The 23350-nt window shown below is 39.8% G+C and overlaps 1 protein-coding gene across 2 annotated transcripts in view; it reads left to right on the top strand.

Moving 5' to 3' along the window:
- lasp1 (LIM and SH3 protein 1) overlaps nucleotides 1-23350 on the top strand; it is a 38239-nt gene that overhangs the window by 10470 nt on the left and 4419 nt on the right. The window contains exons 2-6 of one of the 2 annotated variants that reach the window (XM_062437949.1): nucleotides 1881-1975; nucleotides 9255-9339; nucleotides 15026-15133; nucleotides 20244-20319; nucleotides 21371-21468. In XM_062437949.1, the coding sequence (XP_062293933.1) occupies nucleotides 1881-1975; nucleotides 9255-9339; nucleotides 15026-15133; nucleotides 20244-20319; nucleotides 21371-21468 (462 nt within the window). The remainder of the gene's footprint in view (nucleotides 1-1880; nucleotides 1976-9254; nucleotides 9340-15025; nucleotides 15134-20243; nucleotides 20320-21370; nucleotides 21469-23350) is intronic. The other variant, XM_062437950.1, reaches the window with a different exon arrangement.

The following is a 23350-nucleotide window of genomic DNA, read 5'->3' as shown; positions in this document are numbered from 1 at the left end:
AACAATGTTACAAAAGGCAATAAAAGCATGCAAAGCCGATGAAAATAAGGCAACGAGGAGCACAGAATTGATAGTAAATTATGTGTAAAATAATCATAAAAATAATAAAATGCACAAAAGTAAAAACTGAAAGAATAAGATCAATTAATAGGTGTAAAAACAATAAATTCCAAAAGTGTTAAAATTTTGGCCTTTACACCTACCAACTTTAAAAAAATCCAAATAAAATAAAAAATTGAAAATTTTACACGTGCATATTTGAGCTCAAACTGTCTAATTCTAAAGGTGTCATAACACCTTTATAATTAATCTAACAAGCTGACATCATCAGCTTGTTAGACGTGCCGATACGTGTCAATTACTAACTGCTACAGCTCTTCCTCACCGCAGCTTAGCCCTGCCTATTTATAAATAGTAACCATACAGTTTGCTAGCAGAAACGGAAGTTGCTTTGTTAACTGCTCAGTGGCAGCATACACAACCGCTGTGTTTCCACATTGCTGCACTTTGTTTTTTTGTTTTTTTTGGCTGGACCACAACAGAAGAGTCAGCCCCAATAAATGTGAATATCTTTCCCTGATGATGATGATGATGAAGCTACACCTATTATACAGAAAGATGCTGAAGTTTAGGCAAGCCAAGTATCTCAATAGGTGCAATAGTGGAGATCTTGAGCTAGGTTAGAGCTGTAAGTTTTTTTTATAGGCGAGAAAGTAACTGTTCGAATTCCTAATATGTGGTCAGTTTATCCAAATAATGTCTATTTGGAAATTTGCTCGGACATTTACTGAAGTGTGAGGCTGGACGAGACCAGCTGGACGTCTCAGCTGCTAGCAGATGATCAGCCGGTCAACGTCCGTCATCATTCAGGGAGAAAAATCTGATCTGTGCAGTTTTTTGGTGACTTACAGCTGGCTCTAATGTCTCCTCAGCATTTTTCTATATGATGTAATTCCTTTGAGAAGATAAATGTTGGGTCTCTAGATAAAAATCGTAACACTTGTATCTGCCACATTAGTTTGAATGTAAAGTGAAGCTTCATGTTTTTACTAGACAGATTAATAGCGCTGCTGCCTCTGGGGCTCTATGTAGACAATAATCACCACATTTCAATCAATGTAAATGCATTAAAATGAACAGACCAGTCTTTATTAAATGCCATTATATTTTATTAAGCTACATAACGGACTAAATTATATGGTTTACCACATCTCTCACTGTCTTTTCTGTGTGAGAGAGAAAAAGTGTCAGTGGAGCTTTGAGTTGAGATTATCTTGTCACAGTACAGTCAGGTAGTTGGGCTGAGTGTGTGTGTGTGTGTGTGTGTGTGTGTGTGTGTGTGTGTGTGTGTGTGTGTGTGTGTGTGTGTGTGTGTGTGTGTGTGTGTGTGTGTGTGTGTGTGTGTGTGTGTGTGTGTGTGTGTGGATCATGCTGTGTCTTCCTGCCCTCATAAGTTCGTACCCCCCTCGAGTCGAGTCCAAACTAGCAAGTACGCAAGTCCAAATTTGGTGTTTTCGGCCTGTGTCACATGAGTTCAGTCAAAGCCTGCCGCACTTTCTGTTTGTCACTTCCTATATCTGTCATATCAAATGAGAGGCTTATATGTGGTTTAACCATATTTGAGGTTTTAGTCTTATTTGACACACTCTTAAACAATAATTATTTCCTTCTGCATCCATCTCTTGTCCCCCTGAAACCTTGAAGGAATAGAAAGTAGTTCTGACCTTACTAATTTAATTAGCTTTCCTGTGGTAGTTGGTGTAATGGTGTTTTTGTGTGTGTGTGGTATCCTTTTTTCTTTTTAAGTGAATAAATGTGTCAAATTTCTGTTGCATTTTATAAATATGTTGTCTTTCTCTCTCTTTGTGTCTTTCTGACAGTACTGGCATAAAGGATGCTTCAGCTGCGAGGTCTGCAAAATGACTCTAAACATGAAGAATTACAAAGGCTTCGAGAAGAGACCATACTGCAATGCGTAAGTTGTCCCTAGATCATCATTTTGTGTATGTCAGTGCATGTCTCTTTTTTTCTTAAACTCAAATGGTTCAGCCTGCAAACCCAAAGACACTGACAGAAGTCTTTAATCTGTCCACAGACTGAAATAAGACTCTCTAAATGTGTGTGTGATCATGTGTTGTAACCCAAGTAAGGCCCCCTTCTATCCCTCCTCTGCTTTTTTATCTGTGACTATTCCAGCTCCCCCCTCAGAGAAAAGGCCTATACGTGGTGTGGGAAAGTGCCTCCCTCCCTCCATTCTCCCTCCTCTCAGTGGGGAAAGGGAGGAGGGGAGAGAGGGGGTATCAACAAAGGAAATTCCTAAAGTTCCTCTACAGTGACACAGGCGGACACACTGAAAGCTAGCATGTCCACTCACGTTTCAGCATATACTCAAACACTAAATACTCATCAGGAATCCATGGAATCCCCTCTCTCTGCTTATTTCTAATGATCCCTCCCTCGTATGTGTGTGAGAAAGGGAAAGTAGAGAGAAAGCGTTGTTTCATGTTTCAACAAGCTTTTTGCACATTTCTCCTGAATTGCCAGTTAAATAAATCAAGAAATTAATACCAGGGAGAAGTTATTCGTGCCAAGACTGGAGTAAATCCTAGTGTACGGGAAAGAAAATGGAAACTTACAATGAACTTTCCATTTTTACAGCATGCTTTTTCATACGTGTGAACCTTGCAGTCATTGTTATCCTGCTTGCTGTTGGGCTTAAAAGTGCATTAGATGAACCCGAAGCAAATTTTTTGGCACTGTGATGGTCCAAATTTGAGTATGTGAGCATTTTCGTTGCCACAGAGACCAATAAACACTTTCCTCATCAGACAACACGGGTGTAAGGAATGACTCCCAATAGTGTCCTGTCACTTTTCCATTTTTAGTTTTTTTGCTCCTGACTTGTGATATGTCTTGTGAAATGCAGTCACACATTTTCTCTCAAGATTAAACACTTGTCAAGCAAATGAAAGGTTACGTGTTAAATAACAGTTGTTACTTGCTAGATGTAGATAGGCAAAACTCCTCACACATGCAAATCATTTCCAAGTTAGCCAGATGTGTGTTGATCTGTTTCTGGAGTGCAACGGGCTCATGGCGGAGTGTGTGTGTGTGTGTCTGTCCTCACACACAAAAAGAAGGATGTAATAGGGGCTTTTTTTGTAGCAGACATTTTGACTTGTCACAGCAGGGAAAGCACAGATGTTACTAATAACGTTAGCAATGGCTCAGCTCTATTTAAGTGTCCCAGGAAGCCATAACAGTGTGAAAGTGAGCCAACATGGGAAGACCAACTATCCAGAAACTGAAACAACTCAAGGATTTCAGGCATTATTAACTTGACCGTTTACATCTGTGCTTTTCCAAATGCGACATATCAAAATGTCTTCCATTTAAAAAGGTTAGTGCTTCATTACTGTTCTTTCATCTTTGTACAGACATCAAATTGGCTTAGAAGGAGTACTATTGGCCATGACTTCTAACATACATCTGTTGGCTCTCTGACTGCAACAAACAACGTATTTCATCACTAATCTGCACATTATTTTCTTAATTAATTGTTTTGTCTATAAAATGTTGCCATCATGTATGACACTGAAAAGCTTTACATCCTCATGTTCAAGAAGCTTTAACCAGCAAATTTGAGTATTTTTCCTTCAATAATTGATTTAAGCAATTATTTTTATAATCAAAATAGTTGCAGATGAGTTTCCTGGCGAGACACTAACTGTTGTAGCTCTACATTTTAGAACATGGGGTTAGGTGACCACAAGAAATGCCACAAAAAGTGAATACACCTACAAGGTGTCTACAAGCCTAATTATAAACGTATATTGAAAGATGAAATATGTTCCCCTGATTTAATGTCTCACACTCTGTAGACTAGACACTGTGTCTATTTCTGATCTTTCACATCTAGATCAATGTGTTAACCGTCTACAGCAGGTGTCGTCCTACTGTCACAGTAGTTTGAATTAAAGTGGCATCTATTTTCACCTTTCCTGCTTTCGATGTTTCCTACCGTTCCTCCACGCCAGCAGGAGCAAGCATTCGAGAGCCTGTTTATTATGCCTCTTTCCGTTTGTTTAAAACGAGCCTTGTTAGAGTAAACATCATCAGTGGAAGAGCCTCCCACTTCAGGAAAGGAATGCACGCTACGCTCTCTGTTATTATTCTGTGGGATAACTGCTTTATCATTACTCTATATTTGTCCATAGTAATGGATATAGGCGTTGTTTGTTTTTACTGTACTCTTACCCACCTCTTCCCTGAGAATCCCATCCCTGATTAGATGCTAGAGTCACAGAGTGGATTGTGGGAGATTTAGAAGGGCAGATAAGCAGACAGGAAAAGTCTTCAGTCCCCCCCCCCCCCCCCCCCCCCCAGACTGCAGGAGTGCATCTTTGGGATGCTGCCTTAAAGACTGACATTTTCCTTGACATCAATGTGGTATTGTTAAAACGTGTGACAAATGTCTTGATTTAGAGTCATGGATGTAAACTCACCTGCGACTTTACATCCATCTCACACTATTTTGAATCATGGTTTGACAGGACACCACCAGTGACGTTTCAAGCTCAAAGCGCTTCTTCAGACTAAACATCAACTAGATAGTTGCCATCTTAACCCCTAAACAGGCAACCTGCACCAGGAGATACAATAGGGGCAACGTATCCTGGTGGAGATACAACTCATAAAATCCAAAGTATATCAAATATTTTCTAAATTATTTGTGGAAATGTTTACTTGGGTGCAAATGAAATAATTAGTAACATCAAAGTAAATTTAAAAAATAATTTTCATGTCATGTTCCACTCCTGCCTGTTTCAGGGTTAAATCCACAAAAGGCCCATGTCATGTGACAGTCACATGAAGTGCCAATCCCACTCAACATGTCACAAGTCATGATTTGAGGTCATTTGTTGATATGCTGTTCTTAGATAACAAATTAAAACCACTTTCACAGTGTGGCATGACACTGCAAGTTTGTGTTACTTTCTGTATTGATCTAGGAAAGAGTGCTGTCTCATTGAAAGCTGAAGAAGAAAGGCTCTGTCATTAAAACATGAAAATCACGTTTCGAATAAGGGACTAAGAAGCTTTTGAGGAACTCAATTCCTCTACCTGCATTTCCACCAGAGTCTAAATTAAGTTCTAGGGAGATTGTTTTGCCCCCCAAAATTGTTTTGATGGGTGAATGGACTCTCCAAAAGTACAGGAACATCTGGGGCGAGGTTTCTAGGGTTGAGTATTGCTGATTAATGAAACTGTACACACAGCACGGCTGCTTCAACTTGTGTTCAACTTCATAAGACAAGGACGTATTCTAGGACTGATTCAGGGCCAGTATAGGACGAGAGGAGGACATCTCTTAAAAGTAAAGTTAGGTTAGACAAAGAGAGGAACCGCAGCGGTGGACGAGCCAGCAAGCAAATGAATGAAGAGAGGGAGGAGCGGTAGCGAGAACAAAGCCAGCCAATGAGAGATATAAAATGTTACTTTCTGATTGTTTCGTGACAGTTACGTTCAAACACTCAACAGATGATTCACTGTGAAGACAGATGCTCTCAGTTTCAGTTTCATCTGTATTTCTCCTTTTCATTTTTCATTCATTGCGTCCGACTCCTGCTGCAGTAAATATATATAGGACAACAGGACAAATGTTTTTTCGTCATGTGTTAACGCTATATTTCAAACACTGCTGTGATTATTATTTTTTTGATTCCTCAAGATTTTAATTTGCATGATCTATCTGGTTCATCAGATGCAGTGCAAACAGGATTGCACTTGCACTGCAGTTAAGTTTCTGACATTAGGTCCTCTGGTTTTGGTCGAAACGGGACTATTTGAAATCACTGATATATGAGCTTGAGTGTGTAATGGATTCTGCCACTCAGGTACAGCTGATATCATCTTATTTGGTGGCTGTCTCTCACCAGTGCTTCCAACTACAGCTTCTTTACTGCAATGTGTGTTCTGTGATGACACTTCTATAATGATTCATTTCACACTTATCTGCCTCTTAATCCATCATTGAACTTTGTTGAGTTTGATAAATATGTACATGCAGATGAAATGTTCCTCTTGAATAATGCATTACAACCCTTCCCAGGTCTCACAGGGTCAAGCCGGCCACAACGTCTCCTGGTCCCAGTATGCAAACGGGTCTCCCCTCCTGCACCGTAGACGGTTTGTGTGTGTGTGCGTTTGCGTGTGATTTTACACATGCGTGGCCTCTCCTACACACCGGCCGTACCTCCCTTCCATTTTGATCACTCCCTCTTAAAGCGTTCACAGGGCTAACAGAGTTTGTGCATGTGTCACCCGTTCCGGCCTGCGACTTATTACCTTGTTATACAACCTGACAGATAGATGAGTGTTCTTATGACTCACTCAAACCATCAAATAGGCTCACAAAAACACAAGCATGGTTGCACACAGACACACATTGAAAGATCCTCAATGACTCACTAAGCTTATGTCTGCAACACTGTTGTATGTTTGTATAGCAATTTGCTGACCCTAAAATACAAGGACAGTTTCCAAAGACACATTGATGATGACAGGAAAAGCTGTTAACGCAGATGAAGGTTGTGAGGTTGAGGGTGTGGGACTGAAACTTGCATGCCGTTTACCTCACACACGCAGGGGCTTTCAGGCTCAATGATACTCCGTGAAAGGAAGTGTGTGTGTTCCACCACAAACCAGACACGCCCAACTCCAGAAAAAAAAAAGAATGGCTATTATTTGTTTCTTAGCTTTGGGATAAACATTTATGGCAGTCAATAATCTTCGCATATATGATATGCATTTGTCAGATGCAACTATCACGACATATTCAAGAGTTCAGCTTTATTCTCATATCTTTACACCACGTAGCGTGAGTTAAACATTTAGCAGAGAGCGCTCCATCTGTGTCTACGCTGGAGGCGGTCAGGTACAGTGGTGAGTGTAGGTCACCCACAATAACTGTAGTGTAAAACAGAGGTAAATAGACTTGAAGCCTAATATTAAGCTCTGAGATGCTGTTACGCCGGCTGTGTAGACAGCTGTATTGAGCATGAATTAGCCTAACTATGCTCTGCTATGAGGAGTGGGTCCTAAAAGATGTTTCTATCGATTTTCAGCCATGTGGCCTCGTTCATTATTCCTTTGAGATGTTATAAATAGTGCAGAGGGCACCTGTAAATGACAAAAGAGTGGTGTCTCCTTGTGTGACCTTTGTTCCTGAAATTATCTTATCGTAGAGTAGTTTCATTTGCATCGTTTGATTGAAGTGCACGGTCACCATGCACAGCCTCAGTTTCTCACCAGCAAACTAGCAAACCACTACATCTGAATGTTTCTGATAGCAGGCGTTTCAGGAAAATGAGTATTAGAAGTTGTGAAAGCCAAGTGTGAACATGCACAGACCTGCTTGAGTTCCCAGCATTTTGGATTAATGCAAGCAGGGATCAAGTGTTTGTATATCACAGAGCTTGGAACGCCGACATCAATCAATGTCTGCTCTTGTTCAGATCCAATTACATTTATTTTCCACCTCCCACTCCTTGAAATTGTCCTTGGGGTTTCTTTAAAGTGGCTCACATATCTTCTTTTTTTTTTTTAACAGTTCTTTATGTAAAATACATCAACCACAATCCTTTGTTAATTCTTTTACATCCCATAATTACATCAGGACAAATGCTAATGCAGTGTGTTTACCATGTTGTCAAGGAAACGGTAACCATATTGTCTAAAATGGGTTACCCAGAGGCTTGGATAGTGGCTGAAGATTTTTGAGGTCACTCAGCACCCTGAGGCAGGCTGAGAACTGCAGTCCATCTGAGTTGTTAATAAGCTGTGCGGCTCTTCCTCTTCTGCTGGATTTGAGCCATGTGTTTTTGCTGCCTTAAAGGAGGCCTATTATGCTCATTTCCAGCTCTATATTTTTTTAAATTTTTGGACTCCTCTAGAGTAACTATGATTCACAGTTCAATGAACTTGTTATTTATCTAATACTGGCCCGTAATGCAGCCCATTCAGTTCTGCTTCACTCTAAACAGGCAGTTTTAACTCCTGTTACCTTAAGGTTCCCTCTTGATGAGCCCACTCTGTTCTGATTCGACGAAAGGTGTACCTCAATGAATTTAGCAGTAGATTAGCCACTTTGTTAACAATGCTAAAAACTGGTCAGCACAACACCTTTAGATATATATATATATATATATATATACACACACAATAATAGCAATATATATAAAGCAATCTGTCTCAAGCTGATGTCAGCTCATGAATGTACTGTTTATGACTGAAAATAAGGAAAAGTATAATTGGCTCCCTTTAGTGGCCACAATGAACTGGCAGGCACAGTTATTTGTGGACCTGAAAGGCTACTTGTGCCCAGAAGCCTCCGGTAAAATAAAACAGACTTATGCTTCGCACACGCAAACCATTGATTGTGGTTTATGTAATCGATAAGCAAACGTGCGATGAATGGCTTTTGGAATGATGCTCGTGTGCCGCATGCATGCATGTCTGTGTGGAAGCAGCGTGTTTATGCTCACGTGTGTTTATATATATTTATGTTTGCTATATTTGTTTCAGGCAGAGCATTTTCTCCTGAGCAGTAGGAGGTCGGGGTGGTTATGGGTCTGCTGCTGTCAAGAAAATTCCCAGAATCCATTCAGAAAAGAGCCTTGCCTTCATGCTCCGCTGAAGGGGGCTCTCCATGACATCATTCACCCACTGTCTCTTTGACCCTGTTGCCGGGTGTGTTGTGCACTATTCCTCTTCCTGTTATCCCCCATAGGGCCGTGCCCATGAGTGTGTATGTGTGTGTGTGTGTGTGTGTGTGTGTGAATGTGGCTGTGTGTGCCTGTTTTTTTTTTTTTGTAAGCCTGGAAAGCTTTTTCTACACCTGCTATGGCTCGCCTCCAAAATTCTGCAACCTTGAGGCTCTCATCCCCCCCACACAGCCCCCTGCCTCACTTCCTCTTTTTCAGGCTACCTTGGCTCCCACTGACAGAGCATTGTGTGTTATACTGACATGCCTTTTGTCTACAGGGGCTCCTAACTCAACCTCAGGACCACCTTGAATAACAAATGCCCCTGCAGTGGGGCCACAGACTGCACACTGCTTGAGTTATGCTGTTTTTTCTCTTAGAGTCTAGGCTTGAACGTCACAGTGGGAGTCTGTGTAAAAGCTTGGCATCTGCCTATGTGTGTTTATGGTGTACTGACATTCTTCACTGCTTTGTTTGTTTATTATACAGACACTACCCCAAGACAAACTTCACCTGTGTGGCTGACACTCCAGAGAACCTCCGCCTCAAACAGCAGAGCAAGATGCAGAGCCAGGTAACTCCTCATGCCAGTACCTACCTGTAGGATTCATGGCTCAATCTAACTCAACCTGAGAGACATGTATAGAGTTTGTTCACACCTTGGCGCTGTTCCACAAAAGAGGCAGTAAAGTGAAATGCTTAATTTGAAAAGTCTGACTTGAGTTAACCCTCAAAATTGATCTTCACTTGAGTAAGCACTTTCTTAAAGCCAACTTCTGGATAAAATAATCAGTCTAATTCAGACCCAGTTTAATAAATATTCAAGATAAGTGCATGCTCACAGCTTTAAGACAGACCCGAGAAGTCAAGCATGAAATTGATTCACAAAGAACAAGTGAGAGACTTAGAGAGAGAGAGAGCTTAGGGGGTCTGTGGCCATGTAATCGTACGATAAATAAAATGTTATGGTGAAGCACAGTAAAGCCATTGCCAAGACAAAAAAAGGGAACTTGGCTGGTCAGGTTCAGGTCAGTGGTACACCGCCTCAGAGATGAGCGATTCTGATACAGTAATTTTAGACCCCTTTTTTAATCTTTCATCTTATATCTAGCTTAATATCAGTTCTGTCTTATCATTGGTGAGTTCAACAGAAATACATTACAATACAAATAGCCCTCAAGTGATGACAAACATCTTCTCATTTCCTTTTTTCTCCACCAACTGGAGAAAAATGTTTGTTACATAAGAAAGCATTGCAGCATGAATATCTTAAGACTGGTCACAAGCTCAATTAACCATTTTAATTTCAATGAAAGGTTCAAATGTTTTCATTGACAGAACTTAGTTGAGTCTATTGTTTGTCTAAGAGTCTGAACATTTGCCTGATGAGACCCAGGGTAGTCGGAAAAAATGGTGTGTTTTCTGTGGTAACTGAATTTGACCTCAGCTGAACCTGACTGTAGAAACAAATCTGCTAAAATTACCCACAGATGTACACACTGCCCCCCCCTGAAAAATCTGTGTAGACGAAAGCGCTTTCATCAGAAGTCTGAACATGTGTCCACTGAATAAGTTGTAGTAAAAAAGTCTGATTGGTTGGTGAAGTTTAAGGTGGGGCTTAGTTAGTAGACACACCCCATGCTCTAGATCTCTAGGACTCACCCAAAAATGAGCTGAATATGGTGTAACAATTCCAGCTTAACCTTGTGTAACAACCGTCTCTTCTCACACTGCTGGTTTCTCTGGTGTTCATGTGCATGGTTTGGTCATGCCATTGCTTTTTCATGAGGTTTGCAAAATGGATTATAGCCTAATAAATTGTGTGCTTTACTGCTTTTTTATGCCACATGATGGTTCCTCACTGCTGTGTGACCTAGTAGGGATGCACTTATTTTCTCTGCATCGTTGCTCCTTTATGTATATTTTTTTGCAGGGCCACCCAAGTGTATTGACGATGAATCCATACACATTATCTCCTCTTTTTCTCCGAATACCCCCCAGTTCAGGTCTGATTTGTAACCACTGAAAACACTACTACACCCGTTCCTGCAGACACTAAAATAACAAAGACCCAAATATATTCTAAGACAAAAAAAAAATCCTCAGACCAAAATATCCATCTGAACTGGGTCATGTGTTATTATCGCTTTAATGAAGATTGCTCTGATGGAGAGGGAGGGAAAAAGATTAGAACTCACTAGTAGACTTGAAGCAACTGTTTTTCCCACTTTGGCAGCCTGTTGTTAAAGGAAACATAATAAATTACAGACAGAGGGAACTGTCAACATGAAATACTGTAAATGTGAGGTTTCACTTCTCTTATTCATGCCATGATGTCTTAGGCATGTTAGTATTCTAGGAACTTGTTTATCAATGAGATCACTAAAGTCACCACTAAAAAACTCTTTGGAAACAACACAATGCATAATAATTTTTTTAAGCACAGTTTAGTAGAAACGCCATCTTCAAATTCAGTCAATTTTGAGGCTCATCAATCACAAAAAAACCTGGAGGAACTGATATAATAATCTGGATATGAAGAAGGAAGGAATCCATAGGGAAAAGCTGGAGAAAATAGTTTGTTTAATCAACATTTAGTAGAGGAGAGTGCTGTGTAGAAAGGAGGAGGAGCTTAGTGAAGAAGAGCTCGGCTAAGAAGGCGCATCCCCTCGTCTTATCTTGGTGTCAGTGTCAAATGCTGTAGATGAGAGTGATGTGTGTGTCTGTGAGAAGGGGCTTTGTGGGGTATTGGGGTTGGGGGTAGTGGTCATAAGGGGAGTGGGGGATAACTGATGGATCAAGGGACAGATGGTGTTTTTCTACATGGATTGTGCATCCTTACAGGCCCCCCCCCCCCCACCACCACCACCACCACACACCAAGAGACGCTGACATCATTATTCTCATGGTTTTATTGTTGACACCAAACTAAATATCAGATTATGAATAGACAAAAGATGTTTGCGTGTGACAATGAAGGATTCACATGATCCTAAATAAAGACTAGTGTGGGCCTTTGTGACATTTTCTTTGTCTTGGGTGAAGTCGTTGTGTGACCTCGCAGTGGACAGGAAGCTATGATCTCACAAACAAAATTCCCAAAGCTTTTACAGGAAGTAGAAAATTACTTACGATAAAATATAAAAATAAAAAGTTCCCCTTAAAATAAGGATACAGTTGAAGTATAGGTCGGGTTCCTGTCCTTGCAAAAACTACTCAAAATGCTTCTGGCTACAGAAAGTGAAAAAAAAAAATGGTTTTAGCCATTACATACTGTTCATATTCTGACTCATAATTAGTTTATACATCAGTTCACATTCATATATTCCCCATCGGTCATTAATAAATGTTTGATTAATCCTCAATGTGAAGTGACATGTTGAGAAATCAAGCCTTTGGACACTGACTGAGTTTTTTTTTTTATGAACACAGGTCAAATTTGTACATTAGCTGCACAATTTTTTTTTAAAGATGCATTTTATTTCCATTTTTTAATATTCTGCGTCACATATTGATTTTGTATCAGGTGTTTTTACAGCTCTCAAATGTAAACAATGAGTCAAATTTCACCCCGAACAATAGTGTGTAAGGTTTAAAAAAATAAAAAAGCTGCTGATTATGTTGCATGACAACCAGAGTCCCATAAAGAAAAGGTCATTTTTAGAGAGTTCCCTGTTTAATTAGACAATATTTGAGCTGCAAAGGGTATTTTCAAATATAATCACTTTCCTTTAACTTGTTTTGCTTATCTCTTATTTTTTAAATGAATAATTTTACTCATTTAAAAAAATAAAAACTGGATATAACTCACATTACTCAGACATGCACATATTGATGTAGATATGTTTCAATTATATGAAAAAAAGCCTCTTGCACTGTTATGATTGATGATTTGGTGCTATCACAGTATTTTGTCCGTGTCAGTGCTAGGAAGTTGTTTGTGAAGGACTGTGCCCATCTAACCCTTCGCCGCGGCCACTGCTGCGTTGCTACGGGAACCCTATTGCTATGGTAGCAGGGTAGAGGTTTGTCACACCTCATTACAAGACTTTGCAGGGGGAAACAGAAAGAAACAAGTAGGAGAGAAAGAGAAATAAAGAAAACGGAGAGAGCGAATTGGGGAGGAGGAGATGGGAGAGCAATGAGGCGCACATGACAAAAAGGGAGAGAGGGAAAAAAAGAAAAGAAGGAAGAGACAGGAAGGCTCCAACATAGAGAGAGAGGGAGGAGTGCAGGGTGAAAGAGGAAGAGATAAAAGTAAAATCCCCAGAGGAAGGAAAGCTAGAGGAATGCAAATAGAAGCAGGGAGAAAGATTATAATGAGGAAGAGCTCCGGCTCGGTGGGATGATTCTGTCTGTTGCTGTTGAGGCAGTAAAATATGAATGAATGAAAAAGGAGCACAGAGAAAGAGAGAGGGGACTGTGGGTGGGGAACGAAAGCAGTGACATGATTGGAGGAGAAGAAGCATAGACCCAAAATGACAAAGGAGATAAGACTTAAGAAATAAAAATAGGGGGAGGGATCATCATTGACTGATGAGAACGGAGCGAGCACGAAGGACAAAGATGGGCCGAGGCCACATTAATCATCTTCATGACTTATCTTTGTGCGCAAGGCTTCGAGAGCTGCGTATAATTTCCCGTAGAATGAGGATCAGCCATAGCTTTCACTTCATTTCTCGGCGGACGTCACGCCACGGGGTGACAGCGGATATGAACGCATCACGCTGCATCACACAATCACACACACACTTAAACATTAGCTGTGAATCACGGCCACGTCATGTCATCGCAGGGCGTCGGGAGGGGAGATGAGAGGGAGGATCGGTCAGCAACTCTGTACAGCAGTGTCAGACATTACGTGGACGTCGGGGGAGAATACAGAGCAGAGAGTATGGAGGGATGAAGCTTTGTTTCCTGGTAATGGACTGTGCAAGCTAGCTCCATTATTGGGTGGGGGGGAGTGCAGGAAATTGGTGCAGTCACCATAGAGGCAGGAGTAAGGCTTTGGTGTAGGGAGGTGGAATTAAGCGATTTGTCATTGTTGAGATGTCAGTGGCGCACACTGAGGAGATCAAATAAGAGAAAAGCCAAGAAAGAAAGTGAGGCTGTTGGTTTTAAAACCATAAACGGGTATCTGACTTCCTGCTTCAAAGTTTTGTAAAGCAGCACTTGTGGGTTTGAATACTCGAGAGCGCCCACAGGGCAGCAGGGAGGTAGAGCCCCATGCATTGTAATTTCTGATACTCATCTTAATGCTTGCATGGGCTGGACATTTCCTCCTCTGCCCTCAGGGTCAGGATAGGGTGGGAAGTCTGGAAAAACACACACACTCAACACTCCCTCACACACACAGACTTGTCATTCACTACCTCTCATTTTGACCATATATGGTTGGCATGCAAGGCCTTCGCTCCCCAGCAAACAGGAAGTGAACTTCGCCACAAAAGACTACACAATATATGTAGGGCCGACCTGACTTTGCTTGCACACATAATAAAACGCTGACACTGGTTACTTCCGTCGACGTTTATTCATAAGAAAACTGATTATTCCTGCACATGACTTCCACAAACATCTGCTTTGCTGAGTAGTTATAATATGCAGGAAATACTCTATACTCCCTTTTCTGTGTAGAGACATTCTGCTGTTACAGTCACTGCTTAACTCATGTCACAAGTGTGTTGTTTTCTCATCCATTTCCTGCTTAATAGTGAGAAATATGAGCAGCCTAATGAAACAAAAATGTGATCCACAGTCAACAAAAATACAAAGAAAATTTCATTAGAGATAACATTCAGCAATATCATGTTCGTTCATTTAATAGTGTCAAGCTTTAATAAAAATCAAGAGTGGCCATTTTCCTCCTGCTATAAAAGTATTTTATTAGGCCTAAATGTAGGTCATTAAAGCTCAGGACTGATCCATTTGTCAAGCCAAGTATAAGCACTTATAAGGTGAACACAGATCCTACAGATGTTATAGGTGAAAAGCATTACGTTCTTTCCTCTGAAGATACCAAGACACCAGTTTTCCTTTCTGATTTAAAAAGAAATCTGTATATGTTAAAAGAATCTAGGCCAGGACATCTATAAATAATCATTTGTACAGCATTTGTTGGATTTTCCTTGTTGACTCACATGTTGTTGATCTGACAGTGGTATTAATTCCAGCCAAAATCCATCTACTATGTTTTCACTGTTGCATGTTTGAAATCTTCTTTTTGTGTCTAACGTTGTCTCTTCTGTGTGTGTGTGCAGGTTCTCTACAGGGAGGACTTTGAGAAGAATAAAGGGAAAGGATTCCACGTTGTCACAGACACACCAGAGTTGCAGAGAATTAAGAAATCGCAGGACCAAATCAGTAATGTAAGTGTCACCCGTTAACTCATCTGTCTGAAGTCATAACGAAAGATCTCTGAATGTTCAGTATGTGGACAAAGACGAGCACCTGATTAGTCATTACACAGAAAATGATTCACAGACTATTTTTGATAATTGACTAATCATGTTGAAACTCTTCTCTTCTTTTCATTTAAAGACAAAAATACCAAAATTCTCTAACTCCAGCCTCTCAGATGTGAATATTTAAAGGTCCTTTAAATCATTTATGAGAGTAAACTGTTGCTCAGGACCAAAGAAGACATTTTTTAAAGGCCAAAAAACTAGTGGATTAATCAATACTCAACAGGTTAATTGATAATGGAAATAATCATTAGTTGTAGTCCTACACTGAACATTTGGGGCTCTTCTAACATTGCTTCCTCCTTGACTGTCTGCAATGAAGCCAGTGTGGTCTGAATTAATTAGTTTAGTTTCTCTATATGACTATAATCTCTTTGTCAATATTGAGAACTGAGAATTTGTTGTGAGGAAGATATTTAGTCTGAATCTTTGTGGACATTTTTAACATTACAGCAGGTCATGCTCATGTTGTACAAAGTTAAAAAAACTCTGGTTCTTATAGTATCAATCTTAATTTTTGGAGCGTGACGGTGTGCCCGAATGTTTTACTGATGCTGTATACAGATGCCAGCTCTGTCATAGACTTAATAAAATTCATTAGCGCAACTGCCAGCACCACTAGATTTTATCGTTTCCTTTATTTAACTCGTCGCCTCTTCTTCCTTTTTCCTTCAGCCTCTGAGAGCTTCGCCAGATTAAGATCTCAGGTCTTTTTTTATGATGATCTTCATGTTTTTTTTTAAGTAACTTTCATCCTCCTACTTAGTCACAGTAAATGTCAGGTTTCCTCTGCTCACAGGGCTCCTCATTTATCGTTGTGGAATTCTCCTCCAGTCGCTTTCCACATGGACCATTCTCCTCCTCTCCTCTCTCCCTCCTTCCCTCAGCTACAGTTATTGATTTGCCATTTCTGTGTAAATACAGAGCTGCGATGTAGGAATGCATGCAGTGTTTACCTTGCATCCCCAGACTGCTTAAGTCAGCTGTAAAAAAAAAAAAGAAAAAAGAAAGGGCCCTCATTTCCATGTGTAACACAAAAACATACGTCACCGCGCGTAGAACCAGTTCTGCATCGGTCTCACTAATGGTATAATTAGGGTGAAGGGTGATGGGTAATTACTGCTTTCACTTGATGAAAGATCTCGCGTGTCTGAGATCAAGGACATTTGGAAGACAGAGGAAGATACACGTATAAAACATGTATTTATGGGCTCATGCGCTCAAGCCACATCAAGATAGCACGTGCATCATGTGGATGGGTTCGGGCACATCGTGAAATGTTTTCAGTCTGATAAACAAGTGGTTCTCAAAGGTTGAGTTGCGCTTTAAAAAAAAAACTAAAAAAAACTACCCTTTGTTTTATGCAGCAGTCATGTGAGTCACTCTGAATAATACAAGCTCTTGACTAATGATTTTACTATCAACCCAGTTGTTTGAGGCTTATCTAAAGTACACAAGCATACGGAAAGGTTCGCAAAATGTCACCTGATGATAGCGAGTATTGGTTCTCCTACTGAACCTTTATGTAATATTGTGGTTTATCACGTTAGATCATTAGTTGAAAAGCTCCTTTCATATCTAACAGACACTGTGGACTTCATATCCAAACTCACATACAAGTCGGTGATCTTCTCCTGGCCATTATGAATGCAGCCAGCCTTTATAAGAATATCCCACGCTCATCCAGGCTTTGTGCTGTATGTTTTTTTTTTCTTGATGTCAGGTCGGATAACATTCCCCAAACTAACATCCTGGATGATATGTATGAAATGGTTTTCTTTTTTCTTTTCTTTTTTTAAAAACTACTTTCTTTGTGGTAAAGATTTCTTTCTCCAGAGATATGACACTGCTAGAGGTGCAAGCTTCACCCCTGACAATGCAAACTGTTTGATAAGTTGGTTTAAACACCAATATGTGTAGAAATAATAATACATTCTTGCAATCCTTTTCCTTTTGGAAAAGATAACACATATTAATAACATATTTCTGATTTGGATTGGTTGTAATTGTCATCTCCAGGCTATTTTTCCACAATATCTCTATAGTTGTATCGATTTGATTCAATATGAAATGTGACAGTCATAAAGTAAGTTTTGTGGACATATTGGGAATCTATAATGGAAGACACATTTACACCAAACCCTCAGACAGTAATAGTCTTTTACACTTCTCAAGATACCATACTATCCCCTTCAAAAAAAGGTGTCTGCCCTATAGTCCGTTTTTTAGGGCTAGACACATATGTAGAAAGGGTGATGGGTGATTTCCAAATGGAAGCTCAGAAACTCTCCGATCAGTTTCTGATGAGAGCGTATGTCCTTGATCACGCTTCTGAGAAAAACAGAAATAAATTATTCACTGAATGTAAACCCAAAAAAAACATTCTCCTGTGTATTCAGCATTTAACTGTTCAACACTAAGGCATGAGAAATGTAATTTTGTGAAAGAAACGCTGAAACATTTTATCTGCTGATGACATCTTTAACTGTTTAACTTCCACTTTTTCGAGAGCAAAGAATTTTCGAGACACACTGGTACACACAAGCACACATACAAAATAACTTTATCTGTCTGGGCCAGATAAGATGCCACACATTTCCTCCCTGTAAAAAAAAGAGAACAAAATGTAAATATTGATAACATACAGCTCAAGTAATGTTGTCTAATTTCTTGCGTGCATTACATTAGGCATCCAGTATCTCTAAGACAAAAGACAGCCTCGATTTAGAATCAGTGAACATAAAGAGCGCTATCCGCCGAGACTTAGCAGACAGCAATCAATCAATCAATCTATGTCAGATTTGGCATTCTGTAGCATTGACATTCCTCATCGTCGTGGTGGAAATATGGATCAGATTTTTTCTCCAATATGAATGCAGATATGTCTTCTACCTTAAAATGCTACACTCTAGTGGCTTAAATAAAGAATTAGATATGACCTATATTCTGTGACACTTATCTTCATTGTCTTTCGGTATCAATGGGTCCGTTTCTCAGTGCAAAAGCTAACATTTGTGTGTGTATATACTGTAGAATCAGTGTGGGTATGAGCATGTGTTGATGCTATGGAATTATATTATCCTAATGTGTTTGTAATGACTTGATCTGCGAGCATTTGGCTTCATGGGTTTTCAATCAAGCCCCTAGATCATTGATTAGATATCCCTGAAGAGTATCCCACATGGAGGCGGAGTCATCGTGCATGACTCATTATGCACAGAGGAAAGTCCAGCAATGGACTCAGTGCACTTTTGCACCTTTTTTTCCACTGTCTGTACAGTCCTGTAAATGTAACAAATAGACATATTTAAAATCTGGACTCGAGTCTGAATCATTTTATTTTTTTAGTTCTCTGTGTGCGAGTCCTTCTTGGCTCCACTACACTGAAAAACAAGACATCTGCTTGCAGTCAGTGCGTCATTCAGAGCCAATCATAAGGGAACCACTCCAGATGAGTGCTACATCAGTCTCTCTTTCTCTTCTTGTTCCTCAACAAATTCAGCACCCTTTGCTGAATGTCAGGCAATGTGTAAAGCCCCTTCTTTCACTTTCATTCGGCTTAAGTTGTCTTGTCAGTCATTCTTGACGTGGCTTTTTTAAAGTTTTTGGTCCGGTCTCTTTTCCCGTCTCTTCCATTCCCCTTCGCTGTACTCGTGTCAATCAGTCAGACTCCTAAATTCCCACCACACACGACATCCTGCCCACCCCCATGCTTTTGAATCATGGCTGCTGCTTTGAAATCAAGGCCCTCTCAGGTCATCTGAAATCAATTTATTCTGCTATTACCATTCATTTAGTTATTTATTGTTTTTTTGTCCTGGGATGTACTTTCAGGGGAAACTTAATTTAGTTTTTTATGTGTGCAAGTGAGTAAGAAATGACAACAAAAGGAAATATTGAGTCTTGAAAACCAGCAATGATTGAGAAGTTTGCAGGGAAAGGTTTAGCTCAGCAGCAGCCTAAGCACTTCCTGTAAGTACACACACTCATATATATACCAACACCATCTGCTCGACCTGCTCCTTCAAAACAAACAAAAATAATCTCATTCACACACTCTCACTTGGCATATTGCACTTGAGAACAGTCACTGTGTTCTCTCAGTCACTCGCTTCACTTGTCCTTTGCACAAACACTCCGTCATCTCATCCAGCCTGTGAATACACTCCTCGCTAGCTCCGCCAACACAGTGGGCTCTTTGAGAGAGGGCGTAAGCAGGGACAAAATCGGGGGTTGTAAATCTTGACCAAGGCGCTGTGAGTCAGTCTGTTATCAGCCCGGTAATGAGGGGCGCTGGCTATTTAGTGCAGTCACAGAACAGTCAGTCAGTTTCAGTTTCATCAGTGTGGCCTGGTTTTATGTTGTGACAATGAATGCTGCCTTTGTTACACTGGCAGGTTGATAATTGAGTGTTTGTGTCTGAAATTGTAGATCTAGTGCTTCCTCTTTTTTCCTTTTTTTGTTTTTAGTTACACAAAAGAAATTCAAGGAAAATTCTTGAAAACCCTGAAAATGTTTAGTTACACCTGTTATTGTAACCATATGAATGATTTAAGCCCCATTTTGGTGTGCTTAGTCATATGATTCTCCTCCTCCTTCTCTTCCTCCTCCTCTCAGTATTTCCTTTTGAATCTAGCTGGCTCATTCTCACCCAAAGCGTTGAAGCTTCGTGTCAGTTCCCTTTTTTTTCATTTCACCTGTTATTCCTGATGTGTCAGCAACGGTTGCCATGCAACTCAGAGCTCACACTACATCCGGCCCTCGAGATGTCATTTCCTCTCAGCGTCAAGTTGCTTCCTGAGGCTTAGTTGCACGTAGCAGCGCGCCCCACCTATCACCACAAACGCTGGGGTGCTGGAGAGAAAGTGGGAGCCCTCTGGTGGTTATAAAGCGAACTGCACACTGTGACAGACTTTCTGGAAAGATGACTGCATCTGTAGATCTGTATCCATTAAATAAAGTTGTATGCACTCTCAATCTTCATCTATAAACTGGTTGTGTACTTCTCTTGCAGATAAAGTACCACGAGGAGTTTGAGAAGAGGAAGATGGGAGGAGAGGCCCCACAGCCGCCGAGCAACCCCTCTTCAGGTATGCCCTCCAACACACCCCAACATGGCAAATTAGATTAGTTAGTACATACAAGATACTTAATGTCAAATGGAGTTAATAGTAGCTTTTAACATTGTAAACATTATCAGTAATTGTAGATTAAAGCAGGAGTTGTAATTGTTAAAGTAGTCAAAAAACAGTCAGTAGGAGAAGCAACAACCAGCAGAATATAATCGTAAATGTCTTTATGGTTCAATAGCACAAATCAATGCCTGGGGAAAAAAATTGTGTGTGTTATTTGGAAGAACATTTAACCCTTTAATTAATTATCAGGCATTTTCGATTTCCTAAGAAAAGTGCCCGATTTTTTTTTTCCCTTGAATGTGCTCAGTTCCCATCACGCCACAGGCTGTATGAGCTCATCAGGCTGGGTGTTGTCTGCTCGCATCACTCATGGATCCTGGTTGTAACTTGTCCGTTGCAGTCCTCCTCTCTATTCAGCCCACTGAGCTATAAATAGTTGCATTTACTACAGAAATTGTGGTAATTTAAAAATTATGCTAGTAACTCTTGTAATGCACAATCTGAAATTAAATGGTTAAATCAATGAACAAACAGGTTCATTTATTGACTCAAGCCAAAATATTACAAGAGTACTATTTTGTTTGCTTAAAACTAGCAAATTTAAAGTCATGAATCTAAACAATATTGTGACTATTATCAGAGCATTTCCAGTGGAAACGTTATGCATAAGTATTTGAATAACCGCTGAACCTGCTGTTTGTATTTTACATTCCTGGTTTACACAGGATGGCATTGTTCATGTGGTTGTGTAACAGTAAGTTCAACAGCTATTGGATGCACGTCATGGCTTGCCAAGATTTTGAATTCCTCACTCTCCAGAAGAGCTCATGCAAACACGCAGACAGGAGTAAATACACCTGGCATTAACATATATTTGCTGACATCTTAATTCTCCTGTTTGAAAACATTACAATACAGATAGCTCCTGGTGAGTCTGATGTCTGAGACGGAGAAGTAATAGGAAAAAACATGTTTCCACCTCAAACATTTGTCCTGTTTTTATCAGCAGCTTACCAGCCTCCTGCAGCCTCTCAGAACTACAACTATGAGCCAGCTGCTGAACCAGTGCGCCCCGCGGCTGCCGCCCCACCTCCAAGTGCTGGGGTAAGTTTATTACTGTCGCCCCCTCCCCTCTTTTTGCTGCAGGTGGATCCCCAATACCAAAATACAACAAAATCAGAAAATATAGTTGTAATTTGCTCACTATTGCAACAACATGTTTACTCTTCACACTAACATTAAGATTTAGACAGAAAGCCGTTCAGAAACCTCTATATCATCACATTCTTGTGAAAGCGAAATCTCAACAAGGAACGCCTTGATGGAATTTCTTCAAATTTGGCACAAACATCCACTTGGACTAAAGGACAAATTCATACAAATTTCGTCTTTAAAAGTCAAAATCACTGTGACCTCACAAAACACATTTTTGGCTATAACTCAGGAATTCATATGCTAATTATGACAAAGTTTCACACAAATGTCTGACACACAAATGATGACATTTTATATTCATTCATTCATTCATTTAAACCATGATTCATACAGATAAATGTTTCTCATATTTACTCTCATTGCCCCACAATGAGAGTAAATATGAGAAACATTTATCTGCAAATATAAACGGATAAGCAACATAAAAGTTTAAGAAACAATAAAAGCAGTAAAACACATAATATGAAACCTATTAAGACATAAAAGTTAAAACTGTTTAAAAACATGTCATCACATTGCCCTGTGTCAGCTAAAAGAAATTTAAATTGATTATAAAAGGGATTAGCTCGTCTAATTTTATTATCTTCTGCGAGTTGTTCCACTTGTGTAGAGCATAATATTTAAAGGCCAATTTCCCAATCTCACTGCTTAACACGTTGACTTTTTTCTTCAAGGATCAAATAGTCTCAGGACGCAGTGCAGTGTGAAATTGAACTCAAATTAATAAGACATGTCAGGTACCCAGGTAGTCTGCCAAGGGGAGTTTTGTATGTAAATAGGATGCAGTGCCGTTCTCCGCTTAACGACTACCACCCAGCTTCCTCTTAAAGAATACAGCAATGACTTCTGAAGACATCCTCAGTTCTGACCTTAAGGGCAGAATGATGGACTGCATTGAGAGGTCTGAGAGTAGAGGCAGGAGAGTGCACATAAATTACATCACCATAGTCTATAATGGATGAAAAAAAAGGTTGACTGAACAATTTGTTGTATAATTCATGGTAATGATGTCGTTATGTCCATAAAAGAATGCAAGTTGTGCTTTTAAAGACTTTTATCTGTATGTTTTTTTTGAAGAGCAGCTTGTCGTCTATCCAGAAACCAACATATTTATAAAAGGATACTCTTTGAATCCTTGTCCCATTAGGCATCGTAAAACTTATATACTTGGTTTTCTAGAAAACAGCATACATTCAAGATGAATCAATATATATATACTGTCATCCACACACAGATGAATTGCGCTGTTTGTCACTTTTTCATCTAATTCATCTCCAAAAGGTCGACTTCACTGTGATATCATAATGGCAGTTGATCAACACCATAACTCAGGAACCAAAGGGGAGATAGTGACCATATTTCACATTTAGTCAGACACTGAATAGGTGACATTAATCTTGGGTGCGCACCTTGAAATGATTACATAGATCTTCTTTGCTGCCGGGTTGAAGTTTCCACATTTTGAAAGGTGTAGCTTCTCTAACCCTCACATACTGTTCATATTGTGACTTATAATTAGTCTCTACACCAATTCACATTCATAAATTCAATCAATCAATGTTTGATTAACCCCTTTGTTTGATTAAAAGACATTCACATTCACTGTTTTATGGTCCAGGAGAATAAACACAGGTCAAATTTGTACATTTGTATATATACAAATGTGTGTCAGCTGCACAAATTTTAAGAAAATATGAATTGTATTTCCATTTTTGCATACTGGGGGTCACATTAGGAAAAGTTCAGCTAGAAGAAATGTATATATGGTGTT

The sequence above is a fragment of the Scomber scombrus genome, chromosome 18 (genome assembly GCF_963691925.1).
Source record: "Scomber scombrus chromosome 18, fScoSco1.1, whole genome shotgun sequence".
Lineage (NCBI taxonomy): Eukaryota > Metazoa > Chordata > Actinopteri > Scombriformes > Scombridae > Scomber > Scomber scombrus.
Note: the sequence above shows the minus strand (reverse complement) of the source record. Positions and strands in the feature narration are given on the sequence as shown.